The following is a 21774-nucleotide window of genomic DNA, read 5'->3' on the forward strand; positions in this document are numbered from 1 at the left end:
GTTAAAATGGTCAATTTTGTTATGTGTACTTAATCACAATTAAAAAAAAAAGAAAAAGAAAAAACAGAATCATCCAAAGTGGCACATCATTTTTTAAATTTCTATTCAAAAACACTAACAATTAACCCCAGATGTATGTATTTACTTTAGCATCTATCTCTGTTCTTATAATATGACTAATTCAAGTTCTAATTCAAACATATCCTCCCTACATGGCCATAGATAACTTAATAAACTCATCTGTGAAACTGGCAAAACAATATTTTCCTCATAGGACTGTGATGCTGAACTAGAGGAGTGTGTAAAATTCCCTCATGGAAAGGAGTTTTAATTAATATGAATATTCCACTCCCTGGAGATGGGCTCATGCTTTGCCTGCTCCCATGATGCTAAGATTCTTTGAGGCGCATAGATTTTTGTCCTCTTCTGTGTTACCTCACAGTCCCAGGGAGGTCACGGTTTCAAAAAGTGACCCCCAGTGGTGGAAACAGTGACACTAATATTAAATGAAATCATGTTAAGCTTCTTGCTTGTACTGAGCCCACAGCAGGTAGCCGATGAATGATTGTTCCCTTCCGCTTCCCGCTGCCCCCCCCCCCCGTTTGCTTAAGAAGGAAGAAGAAAGGTGCCCAGGTTCTCTCAGGATGGGGATGTACCTACCTGGGATGGGAACTGTGTGCAGGGGCATCACCTCCACCCCATGAACCGGATACCCAAAGGGGAGGTTGGGAGCAGCCAGCAGGGGCGGTGGGCGGGGAAGCCCTTCTCTGTAAGGAAACAGAATCCTTAGCAACTGTCCTGACATCTGTCCCTGGTTAGTTCTTAAAGGAGTGCCTGCGCCCAGAGCCTTGTGCTGCCAATGGGGAGAAATGGAAAGTAGATCGTTCCCATCTCGCCTCCATTCTCTCCCCCTCCCTTATTTCCAGCCTCTAATTCCACAAAGGAATTGCGGCAGTTTACAATAAAATACATAAAAAATAAAAAAGGATGACCAGCAGAAAAGAAGAAACAAAATAATCAGACCATATGGGCCAACCCAGCTGCAAGAGCCAGCCAAACGTCAAATTCGCATGTGAACTTCCTGGTAGCCAGGGTATAAAATGATTGCCAATCAAAACTCTGGTCTTTTTATTAAAAGAGAAAATCAGATCAACTCCTAAAGAGAAGTAAAAGTTTTCCTGGCACTGACTGAACTAAAAATTAAAATATATCACAAGCAACTTTTTATGTGAGTGGTTATTGTCTCAATATTTTTTAAAGCAAACACAGTGATGATTTTCAGATGATTTTGTTGTTGTAGCAACCTTCAGTCAGGGACAAGTGAATGCATAACACAATCCAGCAAGACTGGTTCTTTGAGGGACTAAGGTAACGTAGTTGAAATGTAGTCTCCGGGAATCCAGTTAAACCAAGGATATCACTTAGATCACCTGGAAGAGAGATTAGACTACTGTAGTGAATATTTGTGAGAATATTAAAAAAGACATAATATAAAAAAGGACATAAATAGACAATTGACGGAAGAGGAAATACAAATAGCTAATAAACAGACGAAACACACTTAGCTTCAATATTAACCAGGGAAAAACAACTTGAAAAAACAAATACCTTTTCATTAAAGTTTAAAATTTTGTTAGTGAGTGTGAAGTAAGTGGGGGGAAAGTAGGGGGTATGTAAGGTACGGTGCTTACTCACTCTTAATGAAGGTGTGAATTAATATAGGCCTTCTCGAGGGCAATTTGGCATTATTTATTAAAAGTAGCAACGAGTATATCCTATGATGGAGCAGTTCAGGTGCTTGGTAAGGGGAGAAACACTTGCATGTGTAAATAATAATACATGCATAAGGGGGTTCATTTCAGCATTGTTTGAAATGAACGTCCTTATACACAATGGAATAAAAACAATCTAAATACGATGTAATATGCTAATTTAAATTATATAAATGAAATAATAAAAAGTTTTTAATCTAATATCTTTCAATAGGGGAATGGCTTAATAAAACTTAAGTGTATTCATATTCATAACTGTATAGTAATTAAAAGGAATGAACAAGATGTATAGATAGCTCTTAAAACATTTAATGAAAAAGCAAATTGCAGAGTAATTCGTTCTTATGTACCAATTACATTAAAAACAACACACAAAACCCCAACAGTATATGTTGATATGGACATTTACACACATAAACATGTGTGTGACTCTCTATCTGTGTTCATCTCTGTGTGTCATAATATAAGAAATAGTGTGAATAACATATACCAAACTCATAATGGCAGATTCCTCATCTGGGTTGGCAAGGGAGCACATCATATAAGGAAGTAAAGAGAATGGGGTTGAGGGGGTTGGTTCGAGATGACCTTTTTTGAAAAGTAGCATTATCCATGTACTACTTTTTAAGTGACGTAGGATATGGAGCTAACACATAGGATCAGATTGACCAATCAGACTCCCATGAATTAGAAATCTTATCTAGTATCAAAGCTCCACTAATAACCTTAAGTGCACACAGAGGTCTTGGGAGTCCTGGGTGGATCCCTAGATCATGCCTTCCCACATCAGACATGCTCTCTCTAGCAGAGAATAATAGATGCGATCTCCAAATGAGGTCTTGCTGGATTCCTTCACAGAGCAGGAAGCATGTAACTTATGAAGCATCTCCATTGTACACCCAGAGAGAGGGGTATAGGTTATGGGACATTTGCCAAGGACCCAAAGATTCTGGGTTACTTACTATATCTGATCTCTTTGACCGAAGTCCCAGCTCTGGGAGCACCCAGCGTAAAGGAGGAGACATAGAATCTGTATGCATGAACATTTCAGTCTGATGGAGGACGGTTTAGTTCTTACAGAGCCCTTGGGCTGATGGGAGAACTACAGTTCTGTCTTCAGAAGCCACCAATTAGATAGAAGTATCAAGACACAATGCTTAGCTAGGCTTTGGGAAGGCCTATAGAGCAACGAGCTCTGGAAATTAATAAAAGGCAGTGATTGTCAATCTGGTAGAGTAGGGTATGACTGCTTCGAATTAAAGTTCCTTGACAAGTAACCAGTACCAGAAGGGCATCTTGACTATCCCTGAATTCAGGAAATAAATCTCTCATATAAAGTGTTAAGGGTGGAAAATTTTCCAGTAAATCAGCATTAAGGATTTACTCTGCTTCTGTAATCTGCTTACTTGTTTGACATTAACCAGGGTGTGGTAATCTGCTCAAAGATATGCTAATGGGCAATTTCTGATTCTGTAATCTGCTTGCTTGTTATCCTTGTTTAATGTTAACCAGGGCATGGTTCTAGGCTTTATAAACTGCCTCTTTTGGGAGTTCAGGACTGATCTCCTCTAACCCTGCCTGGTAGAGTCAGTCACCGGCCGAAGGCTCACAATTCATCTCAGTTGGCTCTGCGGGTCTTAGATTTGATCGCGCCACAACAAAATGTGTCCTTCCCCGACCTCAGCCCCCCACCTGCAAGACATCCCTATCACTAAACCGCTCAAATCCAAACAGTCTGTATAAGCAAACCTTGTAACTCCCTTCCTGTTTTACTACCCAAGCCCAAATCTTGCTTAGAGTCCTTTCTGATGAGCACTAACCTTCTTTCTCCTGTCAATTTCTCACAAATTTATTTTTTCTTTGTCGAAAAAGTATAAAATGGTGCTTGGTTTGAACATTTCTTTGAGCTTCATCTTCAAATCTGAGCATCACATTATGATTCTCTTCTGCGCACATATTAAATTGGTTTTACTCCTGTTACTCTAGTCTCATGTCAATTTTATTAATTTGACTGTTAGACTACCCAGAAGAGCTTGACTAGAATGGAAATTATTTTTCCTCCCTTACATGGGAGATATCTATATCGATATTGATCGATCGATTGATAGATAGATATAGATATAATTTGTAATGTGCTGGAGCTGACTTGTAATGGCATGGGAAAGCCAATTGTTGAATTTTCAGGAATTTTGCAAGCCAGATGTTACACACAGCCATCAATAAAATTTAAATTATATATACTTAAAATTAAATATAATATAACAGGGAGAAACGGTAATAAACACTCAGAACTCATCACTTTCTCATTGTTTTACATTTTACAAGTATCTCTGCTCTTGAGGTTATTTACATCTATCGTACCCGTATGGTGGAGATATTATGTGATGGTGACGGACTGTGTACGTCTGTCTGCCCAACTCTGTATGCACTGATGTTGTGTCGGTAGTTTGAAATCAGTCCCCTTGTGTGATTGATTTTTAAACCACAGAAATTGGCAAACACTGAAAACCACTGTCAAAAGCTTCAAAAACTTGTTATTAAACATTTACCACTACTGTTCATACCTCTCCCCCAACATATACAAACACACCTACACACACACACACACACACACACACAAATATTCACTCCACTTTTTAAAAATGCAAATGGTAGTATACTGTACAAATTTTCAGTACCTCGCTTCTATTTTCTCAGTAAATGAGCCACACCCAGAACTCTGACCAGAGTCACCTGTCACTTCATGCCTTGTTATTTATTCACTTCTTGACTGCCAGGCCCTGTGCTAAACTGGGGACAAAAAGAAAACAAAGCCCCATTCCTGGGAGGGGGAGAACCGAGACCTAGACCCCAACAACCAGAGTACTAGACTCTTGTTCAGTAACAGAGATGAGGCCAGCTCTGAATGTCGCCTTCTTGATTGTTTCTTTTTAATTCTCAGAGCTGGAAACTGCTCTCTCTCTTAAGATCTGCATCACTCACTCTGAGTGCTATTATAACCTTGAGCTCTTGAGTCCTACCCAATTTGCTGACTATATTCTATGGGCCACAGACTTCCCACATTCATTCAACACAGGGTTCGGGCGCTCTAATTATGGCGACCCATGAAAGCTGTGATGGGCGGGACTGGACATGACTCTGGGGGAGGGTGCACTGACTGTACCCTCTATTATATTGTAAGCTCATCGAGAGCAGCATCTAGTTCAGATTTCTCTTTGTATCTAATTTGATGCCTTGCTCAAAGCAGATATCCAGTGTGTTTCATCAGCTATTCGAGAAATTTGAGGCACTGGTAGGAACTGGGTGTCTCCCAGCCCATCTACTTCCTTACTTGCATGAGACATGGTTCACATAGATTTTTATTAATGAGCCATTTGTTTTCATTTACACAAAACCATACAGTGTTTATATAATACCATACCTGAATTGCCAGGTATCATACTAAGAGAGGTAGAGATAACCACAGGTGAGGGAGGAACAGGTGAGGACATGGCCAGCAACTTGGCCTTCTCTGTTTAGAGTCAGTTCCTGTTTATAATTCCTTCTCCTCAGATTAGTACTTCTTCCCAATAGTCACCCACCCTATCTCACCATCTCCAATCTCATGTTCTCTTTTCCCCACCATGCACCTCCTACAGTTTGCACACCTGAGGCATTCCCTGCTAGAGACATCCATGACTTCCTTCTCTCAGCATTCCCCATACTACCAGGACAGACAGAGCCATAATCTTACATAAATGTGCCAGTGTTTCCCCTCACACCGTCTACTTATTCCATAGACCCTTGTTGACCTTTACACTGTGCCAGGTGCCTAGAGTCCCAAACTACAGGAAACTCACAAATAGTGGTGAAGAGAGACCAGGAGACAAAGAGTAGGAACTGTGCTGGCGGAAGGCAGACAGAGGGGATTATGGGAACACAGAGCCACCAGGTTCTGCTTGGCGTGAGAGCTTATCACATCGAATTATGGTTATTTATATACTTTGCTGACCTCCTCTACTATAATTTCATTGAGTTTAAAAACCTGATACAGTTTTAAACCCTTCCATGTATCAACTCATGCTCACAACAACTCTAGGGACTATAATTATTGCCTTTTACAGAGGAAGATAAGCAGCTTGCCCAATGTCACCCAGATGGGACATGGAAAGTGTGGGACCTGAATGCTCCCATCTACCTCCCTTAGCAGCACCGTTAACTATTGAGCCCTAGTACTCCTTACACAGCCAGATGGGACTAGGGTTCATATCCATGCTGGAATCACCTAAGTAGTCCCCTGTCTTTCTTCTGGGAGTCTTCCATTTGTATGTAGTTTGGGGAGTAGTGGCTGATTCCCCAGATCAAAACTAAAGGGGCCCAACTCACCCTTTCTCTTTCTTGAATCATGACTTAGGCTCAGTCAACTGAGTGCTTAGATGGTGACCTGGGGACTGCTCATCATAAAGGCACAGAAGGTAACTGTTTCAGCAGAACGAACATATACCTTCCACCTGACTACTCAACAGGTCTCCCTGCCTTCCCTATAACTTCCATACAATTTATTCTCTACTGAAAAGCCAGAGTGGTATTTTATAAAAGTATCTCAGATAATAAGTAATTTGCCACTTTTTAAAACTGTTCGGTTCTTTGCATTACCCAGAAAGCAAAATACACATGCCTCCTCCTGGCTTATAATGCCGTCCTGACTGGCCTGGCTTCTCTCTGGGCTCACATACCACCAGCCTTCGCCTGATGTACTAGGCTCCAAGAGCCATGGCCTGCTTTCTTGTCATGCTTCCATTAGGAGAGACCCACCCTGACTTTGGGTACTGCATTAACTCTTCCTTTTGGAATGCTTTGTTATGGGAGACTATGGTGAATTCCTGCTTGATATCCAAATCAGAGTTCAAAGTCAACTTCCTTCATCATCCATAAAATTTTATGTCATCAAGTAGCATTCTACCACAATATTTTAATTTACATCTCCATACAGCACTTATAACGATCTAATATTTAGGTGATTTATGTATTTCTTAATGTATTTTGTATTGACTGTGAAGAACTGCAAAAATGATGATATTAATAATAAACCACAACTAGAATAATAGGCAATATTTTTGCAATGCTTCTATATGTCAGACCCTTTTTGAGTTACTAGTTCTATGTATATTAATACAATTCACTTTACAATAAGCCTATTAAGTAAGTATCTCTATTTTTCGTAGAAGATACTGAAGTACTATGAGGTTAAGTAACTGGACATCCAGCCTGTTCCAAGGTTCAAGTCCTTAATCACAGTGCTAATATATATATTTTTTTAATTATAACATGCCTTCCACTGTAGCTCATAAATGCTAAAGAAGAGGAGGAGGGTTAGGAGGAGGAGGAAGGGCCTGCCCAGCCCTTCTGTGTTTCCTTAGACTTTGATTTCTCAGCCTGGTCATCCAACCACCTACGGATTTGGTGAGGTTCCACCATCCCTCCCACAAATTCCCTTTTAATATATATGACAGCCGGAATCAATTTCTGCTCTTTTCAGCCAACAATCCTGGTCAATACACCCCGAGTGTTTCACTCCGGGCCTTGCACGCAGCAGGAGGACGGTACATCCGCAATATAAATAAATGCATGAGATAGTGCAACTTGGCGAGACTACAAAGTCACCTGCTGTAATGGTCTGGGTGGGGGAGGCTGTGCCACCAACACCACACTAACGTTTCGTATCGTCTTCATCCCTTCGCACTTTTTTGGTTATAAAATGTTTTATACATGTGAAATTTTGTAAATCTTCATTTAAGGCTTATTCCCTCGATTCTCTTTCCTTAGTCCATTCCTAACAGTTTCTCCCAGGGACACTGCAAAGGTGGGAGATCCTTCCTTCTCTCTTCAAACCCACACCCTCAGGACACAGAAGAAAGCTTTTGCTCTTCCACAAGACCCAAGAGTCCTCATGGTCTACATCACCTCCTCTGAAAGTGTTCAAATTCAGCCTGTCTCCTCGCTTTCACTGCAGGGAGGTCTTTCCGGTCATAGGCATCCTGAAAGTTGTAGGCCTGATGTTTGGTTTCACATTTGCACTCATTTTTCGGGAACAGCCTAAAACAAGCAAAAGAACCGTGAACATTATGGGGTGGGTGGGCCGGTGGTGAGAAGGAGCCTGAGGCCTAATCCAGTGTGTCATTCTGAGTTTCTCCTTTCCCATCCCTGCTGTGTTAGTTGGGTTGAGACTCTGGAATCCCAGCGGTGGCTCCTGTCAGAGACACGGGGATGGGAGGGAAGAGGGGTGGGACGAAGATCCCTCTCTCTTGAATTATCCCCTGCACCAAACTTCTTTACACCTGAGAGTCACAGGAATGCCAGTGGCATCTCAGCCCCACCAGAAGAGGAGGCCAGAAGGACAGAAAGGCAGTATCGTTCCTGTAGTTTTCATTAAACGGACCCACCAAAGTTTTAATGGACTTAGCTGGGAGCTGTAGAGAACAGAGACTGTGCCCTAAAGACCAAGCCCTTTTCTGGTCTTAAGTTTAGAATCACTTTAGCAGCCAGCACAGGTTCAAGAAGATAGGGAACCATCTGTAAAATGGGCAGAGAGGAGCATGAGAGATGTCAGGCCAAGTTCAAAGAGAGAGAACATGTGATATCTCACCAGATCCCATCATAGGTAAAGAGGTTCCTGAGACGTTCTTCAGATAGAAGCTTTGGCATCTGGACAACTGGAGCAGGACGAGGGAGGTCTGGTTTGTGGTTGAATGTGTCATAAAGGTATATACTTCTGAACATAAACAAAATCATGGCAGGTCCTAAGATAAAGATGGACATCTTGCAGAGCCACAGAAATCTAGAGCTGTTGGGGCACGAAAAAGCAAATTCCATTAAAACTTTTTCTCTTGATTATGTATTAAATGACTTGATTATGTAATATGTATGGGGACATAACTTGAAGAAAAAATGTAAGTTAAACTTCTGTCTTATACTATTTACCAAAACTGACTTCTGATAAATAAAAAAGAATCAAGTCACAACAAAGAGACTCAGAAATATCACAAATAAAAGAATGGGCAGAAATATTCTGAGAAAAAAAGAATAAAATTTGTAATATTAATGTCAACATGGTTGAATTCAAGGCAAAAAAAATTATTAAATAAGACATATAGGATCACTTATAAAGATCAAATGCACGATCCACAAAACAGATGAAGTGGTCATGAATTTTATCCACTAAAATAATAGCACAAAAGTGCACAAGGCAAAGAATGGCAAGATAGAAAAGGAGAAGGATTCAAAATACAAAAATAGTCATAGGTTCTAACATTCTCACATCTTCATCTTTAACAGGTCAAGTCTCAAAAACATAAAACAGCAAAGCAACTAAATGACAGAATTCATATTCTGTGAAAGAGCTCTTAGAACATTTACAAAAATTGGCCACATACTTGGACACAAAGAAAACTGTAATAAAAACCTTTCAGATTAGACCATGTACTCTGACAGTACAATTAGTAACCTGCTAATAAACTCCCTCCCCCGACAATGTGGAATTTTTAAAAAGCTTTCCAAAGCAACTCTTGAGTCAAAGACAAAAGAAGAACAGGAATATAAAGATAACAGACACTACATACCAAAACTATGGAACACACTAAAACCATACTGAGAGAAAAAGTTGAAGCTTTACATACAAATTTCTAATCACAAGACAAAACAAAAAAAAAACTTAAGCAATCAAGTAAGAAGTTCGAAAAAAAAAAGACAACAAAATGAATATCAGAAATGCAGAAATAAGAACTTAATTACAGTGCAAACAGAAAGTGGTGAGTTAGAAAAAAACCTAAAATGGTATAATTACTAAATCTGAGCACTGAGTAAATATATTTGGGGATAGCTACCTATTTTATAACCTTTCTCTGAGACTTTTCTTCTGACCCACAGAAGTGACACTCACCAGCCTAATTTATATTACATGGTACCCCCTGGCCATGGTCGATTAAACCAAAGGTGAACATTTTGTCTGAATTGGGCCAATCAGCCAGAATTTCTTCCTAGGAATTGGGAACCAGAGATATTGATCAGCTTATCTCGGTCCCCTGAACTGAGAAGAAAGGGGAAAAGAAAAGAAAAGAGTGAAAAGAAGGCGAGAGACCTAAAGAGAAGCCTAGATCTTGAATACCTAGAACAAAGAGACAACTTTCTGGAAATACAAAAATGACTTAAAAAGACCTGTAAAGTGGTAAAACAAAACAAAACAAAACAAAAAACTGAGGAAGCTGTCAAAGCCCTGTGGCCTCTCCCTTTCAACAAAGCCCCAAATCCATGTTTCACAAGTGAACAGTTCCAGCCTGGTTTATAGGTACTTACGAATAACACTATAAATATGTTAAATAAATGCTAGTGACTAGAACACAATGGTATCTTAAATGAACAATTCCCCACTAACAAATGGAGTTTTTCTTGGAATGCAAGAATGATTCAATGTTATGCAATTTATTAATACATTTCACCAACTAAAAATTTATACCATGAGAAAAATCAATACAATTGTATTGACAGATGATTTTAAAAGCATGCCATAAAATCCAACATCTATTTTTAATTTGTTAAACATCCCTTATTTAAGAAAGGACCTAGAAGAAATGACGCCACACTAATAATTATGAGCACACTTTTTAAAAACTCAGCCTTTACTATGGAATGATCAGGTGGTCACTACCTTAACCAAGTGACCATACTTAGCATCACTAATAGTGAGACAACCTGACAAAATGTTCCCACTGATGTGGTACGTTATGAAGCACACAATCATTTACTTAGTGTTAATGCCAAAAATGTTTAACCAAAATGTAATAAGATCTCAAGATCTAACTTCCAGTTTATAGGAAACAAATGGGGAAAGATAAGCAAACTGGAAAACACCGTCAAGAACAGACACGTCAGGATATGAGACACTCTACAAGCCTACTGACTTGGAATTTTCAAAAAGACAATGTTATGAAAAGAAAACGAAGTGGGGACATGGAGATGGGGACTGCTTTTGCTCGTTTAAAGAGACTAAGCAGATCTAACCACCGAAGCACTGTGTGACTTTTATGGGATCATTGTCCCCAAAACAGTTACAAAAGACATTTGGAGGACAATTGTGAGTATTTGAACACAGGCTGAATGTTAGATTATGTTAGGGAATTATTAATTTTTTTAGGTGAGATGATTATATTGTGATTATACAGGAGAATGTTGTTATTCTTAGAAGTACACTGAACTATTTAGGAGTGAAGTGTTAAGATGTCTGGACCTTCTTTCTGCAGTCATGTTTCCCTGAACAAGCCCGATGGAAGCTAAGCAGGGTCGGGCCTGGTTAGTATTTGGATGGAAGACCGCCTAGGAAGACCAGGTGCTGGAGGTGTACAAAATAAAAATAAAAAAATAAGGGAATGTAAGCTGACAAGTTCCTTGCAATCTGTGAGGTCCACCAAGGGTTGCCTCGCCAAGAAAAAAAAAAAAAAAGATGTCTGGAACTTCCCTTTTAAATGGTTTGGCCATTTGAATGAGAGGAAGATAAAACAAATGTGCTAAAATATTTACTGTTGGATCTAGGTGAAGAGTACATGAGTATTCATGGTAACATTCTTTTTACGTTTGCTTTAGTTTGATAATTTTAAAAATGCGACTTTGGGATTTATAAACAATTAAATAGAAATTCCTCAAGCTAAATAAGAAGAGGTGGATAACTTTCTTAACAAAGCAAAAGATTTATATTTCAAATCAAAAGCCATCTTTATGTTTAACAGTGAAACACTGGAAAATTTCATTTTAGACAGAAACAAAATAAAAATATCCACTACTATTATTTAACATTGTCATAAAGCACTAATCAATGCAGTAAGATCAGTTTATGGAATAAAAAGATATATAACAAAAAAGGGGAATAAGAAGCATAATTATTTACAGATGAAATAATTGCATACTTGGAAAACTAAAATGTATTAAATGAGAAGCCATTGGAAATAGTAAGATTTTAGTAGGGTAGCTAGTTATGAAATAAATATATTTGTTTAACTAAAAAAAAATAGCAGCTTTATTTATAGTCATCAAAAACAGGAAAATATTTTAATAAATAATTATTATTCTTGTCATCTAATTACCACTTACTATGCCTAACCCTCTGCCAAGAGCTATGTGTACATTATCTCATTTAGTTCTCACAATATAATGAGGTTCTATTACTCCACCCAGTTAACAGATGCATTGGCTGAAGCTTAAAGAGGAAAAGTAAATTGCTTGGTTAGTGATGGATGCAGGATTCAAAACCAGATCACACTTTCAAATACTACACTACTACCCAGTTTTTTATAAGCCAACAAACATAATGAAAAGAGATCTAATTCAATTTAACAACAAAAAAAGATAGAATGTGCAGGGAGCAGAAACTTAAGAAAAAAAAATGTGGACCTATGTGGCAGACAGACTATTAAGGTGGCCCCCAGGAGCCTAGTCTCCTAGTCCTAGCAAAAGATCCTTGCTATTCAGCATTTAAAATGTGCCTCTCATTTGTACTATTGAATTTCCTGAAATCATGCAGTTTGAGTTGTAAGTCTTCCTTGAATCTATTCTCATGCCAGAATCTTATTAACATATAAGAAATTTAGAGATTAAATTACCAAAATACCCAGCTCAATACTTGTATATTTTAAATATCATGTAGAATTAAAATCCCAGTGACTGTGAACACCCTAGATCTTCTATGGTTTATCCCTTCAGTCATTGTCAATGTTGAAAGAAGGGCCTATATGGTTATTTGCCTTCTAATTTTATGTTAAATCTCCCATATTTGTACCAGTTTGAGGCAACTGCTGGATTTTTGTTGAATTTTAACCAAATCTTACAGTAATTTTTTGTCTTTCTAGAAATCTCATTTTGTGCTGTAATAGAAAACCTCCATTTTGAAAATCTACATTGTAGAGAAGCACATCTTTAATGTCTTCAGATTAAAAAGTCTTACAGTAAATTGAATGTTTGCATTTGGGATATAACTTTACAGGAAGGGCCTGGAAAAGAATAAGGCTATTAAGCATATTTAGTAAAATGTTGCCTTTGTATTATGCAAAACATGTAGAATATATCCTTTTTAGAAGGTAGTGATGCTTTGTTTTGCAGCTAAAACTATATTTAATCATAAAGTTTCTGAATGTCTTATAATGTTTTTATACCTTGGAAGTTGCTTACCACTATTATTTTTGTTTGAAGTGTGATTATTTTCCTTTTCTTGCTAACTTCTCTTAAAAAGTGAGTTTCCAGAGAGCAGGAAGATGGCAGACTAGATAAAAGCAGGATTTGTCTCCTCGCAGGACCACATGGAAATTACAACCAAATTATAAAATAATCAATGTGGAGAATCACCTGAAGTCCAACATCTACACCTAATAATATAAAGGAGCCACATCAAAGTTGATCGAAGGGGCAAAGTCCCGAATCTGGCTGGACCTCCCCCGACCCCCGACCCTCGGGTGGTGGAAGATCACCTGGAGGGAGAGCGAAGCTGCAGAGGCTCTCCTGAAGGAGAAGGGTGTCCTGGTCTCATCGAGCAGCTCTCTGGCACAGAGTCCCAGCCCACCGGCCTAACCTGCCGACTGCCCGGGGCAGGTATTGCTGGATAGCTTCCAAGCCCTGCTCAGAGTGATTCAGGGCCAAGTATTCACAGCGGGGCCATCGCTGAGAACAGAATTTTTAATCCCAGCAACAGCGGCCAGTGCTGTGAGCAGCATTTCAGAGATAGGGTCAGGCAGATCACTGCTGCCAGCATGAACTTGGTTGAATATGGGGGAAAGGTGGGCTAGTCCCAGACCACAGCTGGTCTTGCTGTCATCTGAGTCTTCTGTGGGAACTCCCAACAGTTACCAAATTTACAGCCAGATGGATGCTGTATTAATCTGACTGCTATTGTTTCTCTGAGAACTCACCCCTTCCTATCTATAAATTTTTGCTGGTGGCCCACTGACAATAAACTGCCACAGTCCTGCCCTTCCTCTTCCCGGATCTCCTAATCCACACAGACAACGAACTTTGGCTCTCTGAGTTCCTGCCTCATCGCGTACACAAAGTGCCCACTGCACATTGATAGGCAGCTGCCCATGCTCTGGGGTAGCACATTTAGGCCCAGGGCGGGCAGCAGTTGACCTTGCTGCAAGTGGAAACTTGCACAGCGAGCCATAGAGACAGTGTGGGCACATAAACTGACACCGCAGTGGCAGGGGGAGATTTACTCACTAGATCCAGGAGGCTCCCAGGGTCCCTGTGCCACCCAAAATGCATATCACCCAGAGGCTCATCCAGTTTCAGAAACTTACAGGCAACTGATAGGCAGTGTCAGGCTTTGAGGAGCACTAGTCCCTCTGCTAAACTGCCATAGGTCAGGGACAGGGGATAACTGAGAGCTGCCTACAGCGTTGTCTCTTCCATTTACCTATAGATCCAGCATAGGCAACAACCATCAGCATATCACTTTGTAGTTCTCACCGGGTAGCCCTGAGCAATCAAAAGCAGCACTGACCTTGGCCTACAGGGGAGCCCCTCCCAAGGGGCCACAAAACCAACGCATCTGGAAGTTGGCATCAGATCACAACAGAACAACTACTGACTAGATCCATTCGTGGTACACACAAAGGGTGGCTGCAACAAGTACAAAAGCCTGCTAGGGAAAATATCACTCAGTGGGGTCAGCCCCCACACAACAACTCTTACCCTGAGGGTACAGCCAATTCCCACAATTAGTCAGCCTGAACGTTAATCTCACCCACTGATCTACTAACAACAATAGAGGCTTGGTGACAACAGAAGATCACACATAACCCACACAAAGGTGACATCCAGAGCTCCCATCATAAAGGATCAGGGAGAATGCACCACGGTCCACACAGGACACCATCCATATTAGGCCATTTGGCCAAAGCATAGAGACAAAACAAATATTCCTGACACATAGAAAGAAACACAGAGAGGCTAATAAAATGAGAAACCAAAGAAACATGCCACAAATGAAACAACAGGAGAAAACTCCAGAAAACAGGTTAAATGAAATGGAGGCAAGCAACCTACCAAAGACAAAATTCAGAATAACGGTTATAAGGATGCTCAAGGAACTTATGGGAGAATGGATGAGTACAATGAACCTCAACAGCATAAAAAATGACATAGAATCCATAAAAAAGAACCAGATAGAAATGAGGAATACAATAACTGAACTGAAGAATACACTAGAAGGATTCAACAGGAGATTGGACAAAGCAGAAGATCAAATCAGCGAATCGGAAGACAAGGTAGCTGAATACACCCAATCAGAACAACAAAAAGAAAAAAGACAAACAGAGAATGTTAAAAAGCAGCAAGAGAAAGGAAACTGGTTACTTACAAGGGTACCTTCATAAGAATGTCTGCTGACTTTAATGGAAATTTTGCAGGCCTGAAGAGAATGGTAAGAAATATTCAAAGTTATGAAAAACAAGAATCTACAATCATGGATACTCTACCCAGCAAGGCTTTTGATTAAAATGGAAGGTGAGATAAGAGCTTCCCAGACATGAAAAAGTTTAAGGAATTCATCACCAAGAAATGTTACAAGAAATGTTAAAGGGTTTTCTATAAAAAGAGAAGGGGTAAAAAAGAAAATAGAAATAATAAATATGAATAACAAAATGGCAATAACAATATACCTATCAGTAATCACTTTAAGTGTAAATGGATTAAATGCTCCAATCAAAAGACATAGGGTAATCGAATAGATAAGAAAACAAGACCCATGCATGAGATTCTGTCTGTGAGTATCGTTTGATTTGAAGTGGATCTCTTGCAGAGATCCACTGAAACTAAAGGGCTAGAAAAAGATATTTCACGCAAATAGAAATGAAAAAAAAGTTGGGGTAGCAATACTTACATCAGATAAAATAGACTTTAAAACAAAGGCGATAATAAGAGATAAAAAGAGCATTAAATAATAATAAAGGGATGGATAAATCCCTTTACTTATGCACATTCAACATAGGAGCATTTACGTACATAAAGCAATTATTGACTGACATAAAAGGAGAGATAAATAGTAATGTACTCATATTAGGAGACTTTAACACCCCATTGGCACCAATGGACAAATCTTCCAGGCAAAGAACCAACAAGGAAACAATGGGCCTAAAAGATACACTAGAACAGGTGGACTTAATAGATATTTTCAGAGCATTTTACCCCAAAGCAGCAAAATATAAATTCTTCTCAAGTGCACATGAAACATTTTCAAGGATAGACCACATGTTAGGACACAATCAAATCTCAATAAATTTAAGAAGATTTAATCATATCAACTGTCTTCTCTGATCACAATGGTATGAAAATAGATATTAACTACAAGAAAAAAAAAAAACAGAAAATACACAAACACATGGAGGCTAAATAATATACTACCAAACAATGAATGGGTTATTAATGAGATCAAGGAAGAAATCAAAAGATACCTAGAAACAAATGAAAATGAAAACACAACAACTCGAAATTTATAGGACACAGCGAAAACAATCCTCAGAGGGAAATTCATAGCAATACAGTCCTACCTTCAGAAACAAAAAAAAGCTAGAATAAACAATCTAACCTTACAATTATTATTATTTTTAAATTTATTTTTATTTTTTATTTTTTAGGCGAGGCAACCTTGGGTTGACTTCGCAGATTGCAAGGAACTTGTCAGCTTACAATCCCTTATTTTTTTATTTTTTACGCCCACAGCATCTGGCCTTCCTAAGTGGTCTCCCATCCAAGTACTAACCAGGCCCAACCCTGCTTAGCTTCTGAGATCAGATGGGATTGGGCTTGTTCAGGGGAGCATAGCCATAGACTAACCTTACAATTAAAAGAACTAGAAAAAGAACAGCAAACAAAGCCCAAAGTGAACAGAAGGAAGGAAATAATAAAGATCAGAGTGGAAATAAATGAAATAGAATCTAGAAAAAATTCAAATGATTAAGAAATCAAGAGCAGGTTCTTTGAAAGGATAAACAAAATTGACAGAACCTTAGCCAGATTAAATGGTATTCTGATGAACTTTCAGAAAGAGAAATTAAGAAAACAATCTCATTTATGATTGCATCAAAACCTATAAAATACCTGGGAATCAAATTAACCAAAAAGGTAGAAGACTTGTTTTCAGAAAATTATGTCATTGAAAAAAGAAAGTGAAGAAGATACAAATAAATAGAAGCATATACCCTGTTTATGGGTAGGAAGAATCAACATTGTTAAAATGGCCATACTACCCAAAGCAATCTATAGCTTTAATGCAATCCCTATCAAAATACCAATGGAATTTTTCAGAGAGCTAGAACAAATAATCCTAAAATTTATATGGAGCCATAAAAAACCCTGAATAGCCACAGGTAGTTGGAGGTATCATACTACCTGGGATCAAACTATACTACAAGGCTACAGTAATCAAACAGCATGGTACTGGCATAAAAACAGATACATTGATCGATGGAATAAAATAGCCCAGAAATAAATCCACGTCTATACACTCACTTAATATATGACAAAAGAGGTAAGAATATACAATGGGGTAAAGATAGTCTCTTCAATAAATGGTGTTGGGAAAATTGGACAGATACATGCAAAAAAAGAAGTTGGACCATCTTCTTACACCGTATACAAGAATAGACTCAAAATGGTGTTGAGTCTTAAATGTAAGACATGAAAGCATAAAACTTTTAGAAGGAATATAGGCAGTAAACTCTCTGATATTACTAACAGGGATTTCTTTTCAAATATATCTCCTTAGGCAAGGGAAACAAAAGAAAAAATAAACTAATGGGACCACATCAAACTAAAAAGTTTTCGTAAAGCAAAGGAAACCATCAACAAAAAAAGACAACCAACTGGAAGAAGATATTCGCTAATAATACATCTGATAAAGAGTTAATATCCAAAATTTATAAAGAACTTATATAACTCAACAACAACAAAAAACAAATGATCCAATTAAAAAATGGACAGAAGACCTGAACAGATACTTCTCCAAAGAGGAAATACAGATGGCTAACAGACATACGAAAAGATGCTCAAGGTCGCTAACCATCAGAGAAATGCATATTAAAACCACAGTGAGATATCACCTCACACCTGTCAGAATGGCTGTCATCAAGAAATGAAAAAACAAGAAGTGGTGGCAAGGATGTGGAGAAAAGGGAACCCTCATACATTGTTGCTGGGATTGCAAATTGGTACAGCTGCTATGGAAAACAGTATGGAGGTTTCTCAAAAAATTAAAAATGGATATATCTTTTGACCCAGCAATTGCACTGCTGGATATTTATCCAAAGAAAAACAAAACAGTAATTCATAAAGATCTATGCACTCCAATATTCATGGCAGCACCATTTACAATAGCCAAGATATGGAAGCAACACGGATGCCCATCAACAGATGAGTGAATAAAGAAATCATGGTTCATATATACAATGGAATATTACTCAGCCATTTAAAAAAATGAAATCCTACCATTTGTAACGACATGGATGGATCTAGAGGTTAATATGCTGAGTGAAATAAGTCAGACAAAGAAAGATAAATACCATATGATTTCACTTATACGCAGACTCTAAGGAACAAAAAAATCAAACTAATCAAAAATAGACTCACAAATGTAGTGGACAAATTGGTGATGGACAGAGGACCAGGGGTTGGGGGACTGAGAGAATGGGGTGAAGGATTAAAGAAGTACAAATTAGTAGTCGATAGTGGGCACAGGGACGGGGAGCATGGCAGAGGGAATGCAGTTAGCATTAATATGATGGCTGGGTGGAGGGCCAGGGGAGGGAGGGAGTAATTGGGGGGATAGTTTTATGAACTATATAGATGTCTAACCAACGTACTGTATACATGAAACTAATTTAAATAAATAAATTTTTTAAAAAATAAATTTCTTTTCAAAGTAATAAAAAAAGTGAGTTTCTGGTAATCAATCGAATACACATCTAATACACACCTTTTGAGCTGTGCAACCTAATATTTGGATATTTGATAATGTGTTTTATCATGTAATTGACAAAATGCAATGTATATTGACATTAGTTCAATCATATATTTATGCTGTCTGGAAATGTATGGTTTTAGTTCTTTGGGAGAAATAATTTTTCCTGTGTTCATTCCCTTGTGAAACCCTACTGTGAAAGCTTAAACATTTAAATAAATAATGAAATGCATTTCTAAAAAAAATAAAAGCAAATGGCTGAATATACATAGACTATACAATTCGAGTTCTTAAAAAACCAAAAACTATTGGATTGTATATCGGAGTGCAGGTATAGTTAAAGTGTATAGTCATAGAGAAATCTCTGAAATGACACATATCAGTTGTTAATTGTGGCCAATGCTAAAAATCAGATGATGGTAAAGAATCCTGCAATTAACATATTCTTTTTTTGAGGGAATAAGGAAAGGTTTTACCAAAAATCACGACCAACATATTCTTGTGTCAGCATATTCCTATTCTCTCTCTCTCTCCCTCTCTTTCTGTCTCTCTCTTATCTGCAGTGATCAAGTATTAATTTTGTCAATGAACAAAGAAAGAATCAAGAATTAAGAAATGGAGATAAATTTCTTATTCTTGAAAATTCAATATAATAACGACATAAATGAAACCACATCAAGATTTTTTAGTTTTCAAAATGACTCTAAAATTTATCAGAAATAACACAGGGGAATAGCAAGAAAAATATTGTAAATAAGAGGGATGGCTATACGCTGGGCCATGCTACTGCTAAAGACTAAAACAATTAAAAAGTTAATTATTAAAAGCATGATACTATTTAAGAATAAGCAAATGAGTGGGAAGAATAAACCAAAGTCCAGAAAAACTGAAGTATATACAAAAATTTTACATGGAATTTTCACTTTTTTATATATTTCTGTAATAACCAATTTTCTAAAACAGTATTCAGAAAAAGACAGTTATACTTGAACTAACCAAGTTAGGGAACTTCTGGCAGAAAATAGACCTTTGTTTTCTCTTAGTTGTTTGATTATCTGATCAGACTTTACTTAGCTTGGAGTTCTTTTTAGCAAACCTAGTTCCAGTTAGGGACAGCATTTTGTGCTGCAGTCATTAATAGGAACTATGTAGTTGGAGATAACCAATAAAATGTTCAACAGTGGAATTTTTATCAGATAACTACAAATGTTCTATACTGTTAAAATTACACCGTTTCCATGCTTAAGTGGGAATGTTAAAATTATAATTGTACGGGTCTGCTATTCTGGTTGGATCATATTTGAGAAACATTCAAGAAAGGGCCAAAATCCCATTAATAAAACATCAGTGAGAAATAAAGAAATGAACCAGTCATCTGTAATCTGTTGATGGCAACTTGTTTCTTCAAGCCAGGTGCAGCTGATTAACCCTGCCAAGCAGTTCTCACACTCCAGGTACAAAGCTTTGCCACCAGGCGGAAACTGGAGAGCAGCCTAAGCCTGAGTCAGAAGGCGATCCTCCTTGCCCTCAGGGACTCCTGTACCCCAGCAGGGATGGTCCTGATGTCAAGCTGTCTCAATTTTTCTTTTCCCTAGGAAGGAAGTCTCATGATTTCTATGTACTTTATCCCACTAATCTCTTTGTGAATTATGACATCATAGAAACATCTACAAGATCAAAATATGTATGCATCAGATGAAATATGATGTTTGCACAGTAAAAATCAACAATGAAATAAAAGTGGTAATATTGGACTACTGACATGGTTTTTAACAGATATGAGGGCAAAGCTTTAATCTTAATTCATTTATGAGAAAAATATAAGACACCAATTAATAGATGGGCACAGAGTGTGAAGAAATGACAGACCCAACAATAAATAATGTAGGCAAACACAGGAAAACATTTGTTCTCACTTGCGAGTTAAGAATATTGAATAAATATTAGAATCCAAGATCTACCATGGATGAAGTTGGGGGTAGGGGCATCTGGTAAATTCTCTTTGTTTTGTATTGGAACTCCAATGGGCTATACCTTGGAGAAAGGTGAACCAGAATCAGATAAGCACTCCCAGGCATGGCCAGTAGGCTTCACTGGAAGTGAGAATTGACATGAATTGAATTCACCACCTCTTGAAGTGAACTGAAGTGATCCCACATTGACAGTGCCTAGCAAACCCAAACATAAATCATCTCTGGGGGAAGTTATCCCAGATCTCAGATTATTTTTACAAACTATTTAACAACAATGTGTGGCACATGTGCACATGTGGAGATACTTTTTTTTTTTTTAATGAGGAAATTAAAACAGTAAAACAGGGCTTTCAATATCGGAATTATCAGACACCTATTGTAAAATACGTATGCTTGTTCTCTTAAAGAACTGTAAGTTATGATTGAGAATTTTAACACAGGATTGGACACTATAACAACAACTAGACTGAAATTTTAGAAATTAAAATAACTATTAAAAACTCAGGGTATGAGAATTTAACAGATAATTAGACAAGACTGGAAGACAGATCAGAAGATAACAGCCAAAATGAAAGGTAGAGAAACAAGATTTTAAATTATCGAAAAGAAGTAAGGACATAGAGGATGCGGTGAGTATCGGAGCATTGGAGGAGAGAGAGAATGGGACAGAGTAATATCTGAAGAAAAAAAGGACCGAAAACTTTCAAATCTAATAAAAGACTTAAACCCATGCTTTCAAGAAGCTTTATGAGCCACAAGGAGGAAAATTTAAAAATTAACGCATACCAAAGAACAATACAGTAAAAATGCTGGAAATTAAAGACAAGGGACAGTCTTAAAAGCAGCCAGAGAAGAAAAGAGATTCTCTTTATGGTTTCATTTATGTCGTTATTATATTGAATTTTCAAGAATAAGAAATTTATCTAACTTTCCAACAGAATACATGGGAAGCCAGAAATATTGAAATATCTTCTATACCAGCAAAAATATACAAGGATGAAGGTGCAATAAAGGCCTTTTCAGACAAACAACATTTGAGGGAATTTGTCGCCAGCAT

At 37.9% G+C, this 21774-nt stretch overlaps 1 protein-coding gene and 1 pseudogene across 6 annotated transcripts in view; both read right to left on the bottom strand.

Annotated features, from left to right (window-relative positions):
• The window catches only part of B4GALNT2 (beta-1,4-N-acetyl-galactosaminyltransferase 2), a 52307-nt gene that overhangs the window by 14679 nt on the left and 15854 nt on the right, over positions 1–21774 (bottom strand). For 5 of the 6 annotated variants that reach the window (XM_016158495.2, XM_016158497.2, XM_016158494.2 and 2 more), the window contains exons 2-4: positions 8398–8595; positions 7716–7847; positions 661–767 (exon numbers count right to left, since the gene is read on the bottom strand). In XM_016158495.2, coding sequence (XP_016013981.1) covers positions 661–767; positions 7716–7847; positions 8398–8570 — 412 coding nt within the window. In that variant the 5' untranslated portion in view covers positions 8571–8595. Of the gene's footprint in view, positions 1–660; positions 768–7715; positions 7848–8397; positions 8596–13261; positions 14993–21774 lie in introns of those variants that run through there. The other variant, XM_016158492.2, reaches the window with a different exon arrangement.
• Positions 16500–16618, bottom strand: LOC118604794 (annotated as a pseudogene).

This window comes from Rousettus aegyptiacus, unplaced genomic scaffold (assembly GCF_014176215.1).
Source record: "Rousettus aegyptiacus isolate mRouAeg1 unplaced genomic scaffold, mRouAeg1.p scaffold_m13_p_6, whole genome shotgun sequence".
NCBI lineage: Eukaryota > Metazoa > Chordata > Mammalia > Chiroptera > Pteropodidae > Rousettus > Rousettus aegyptiacus.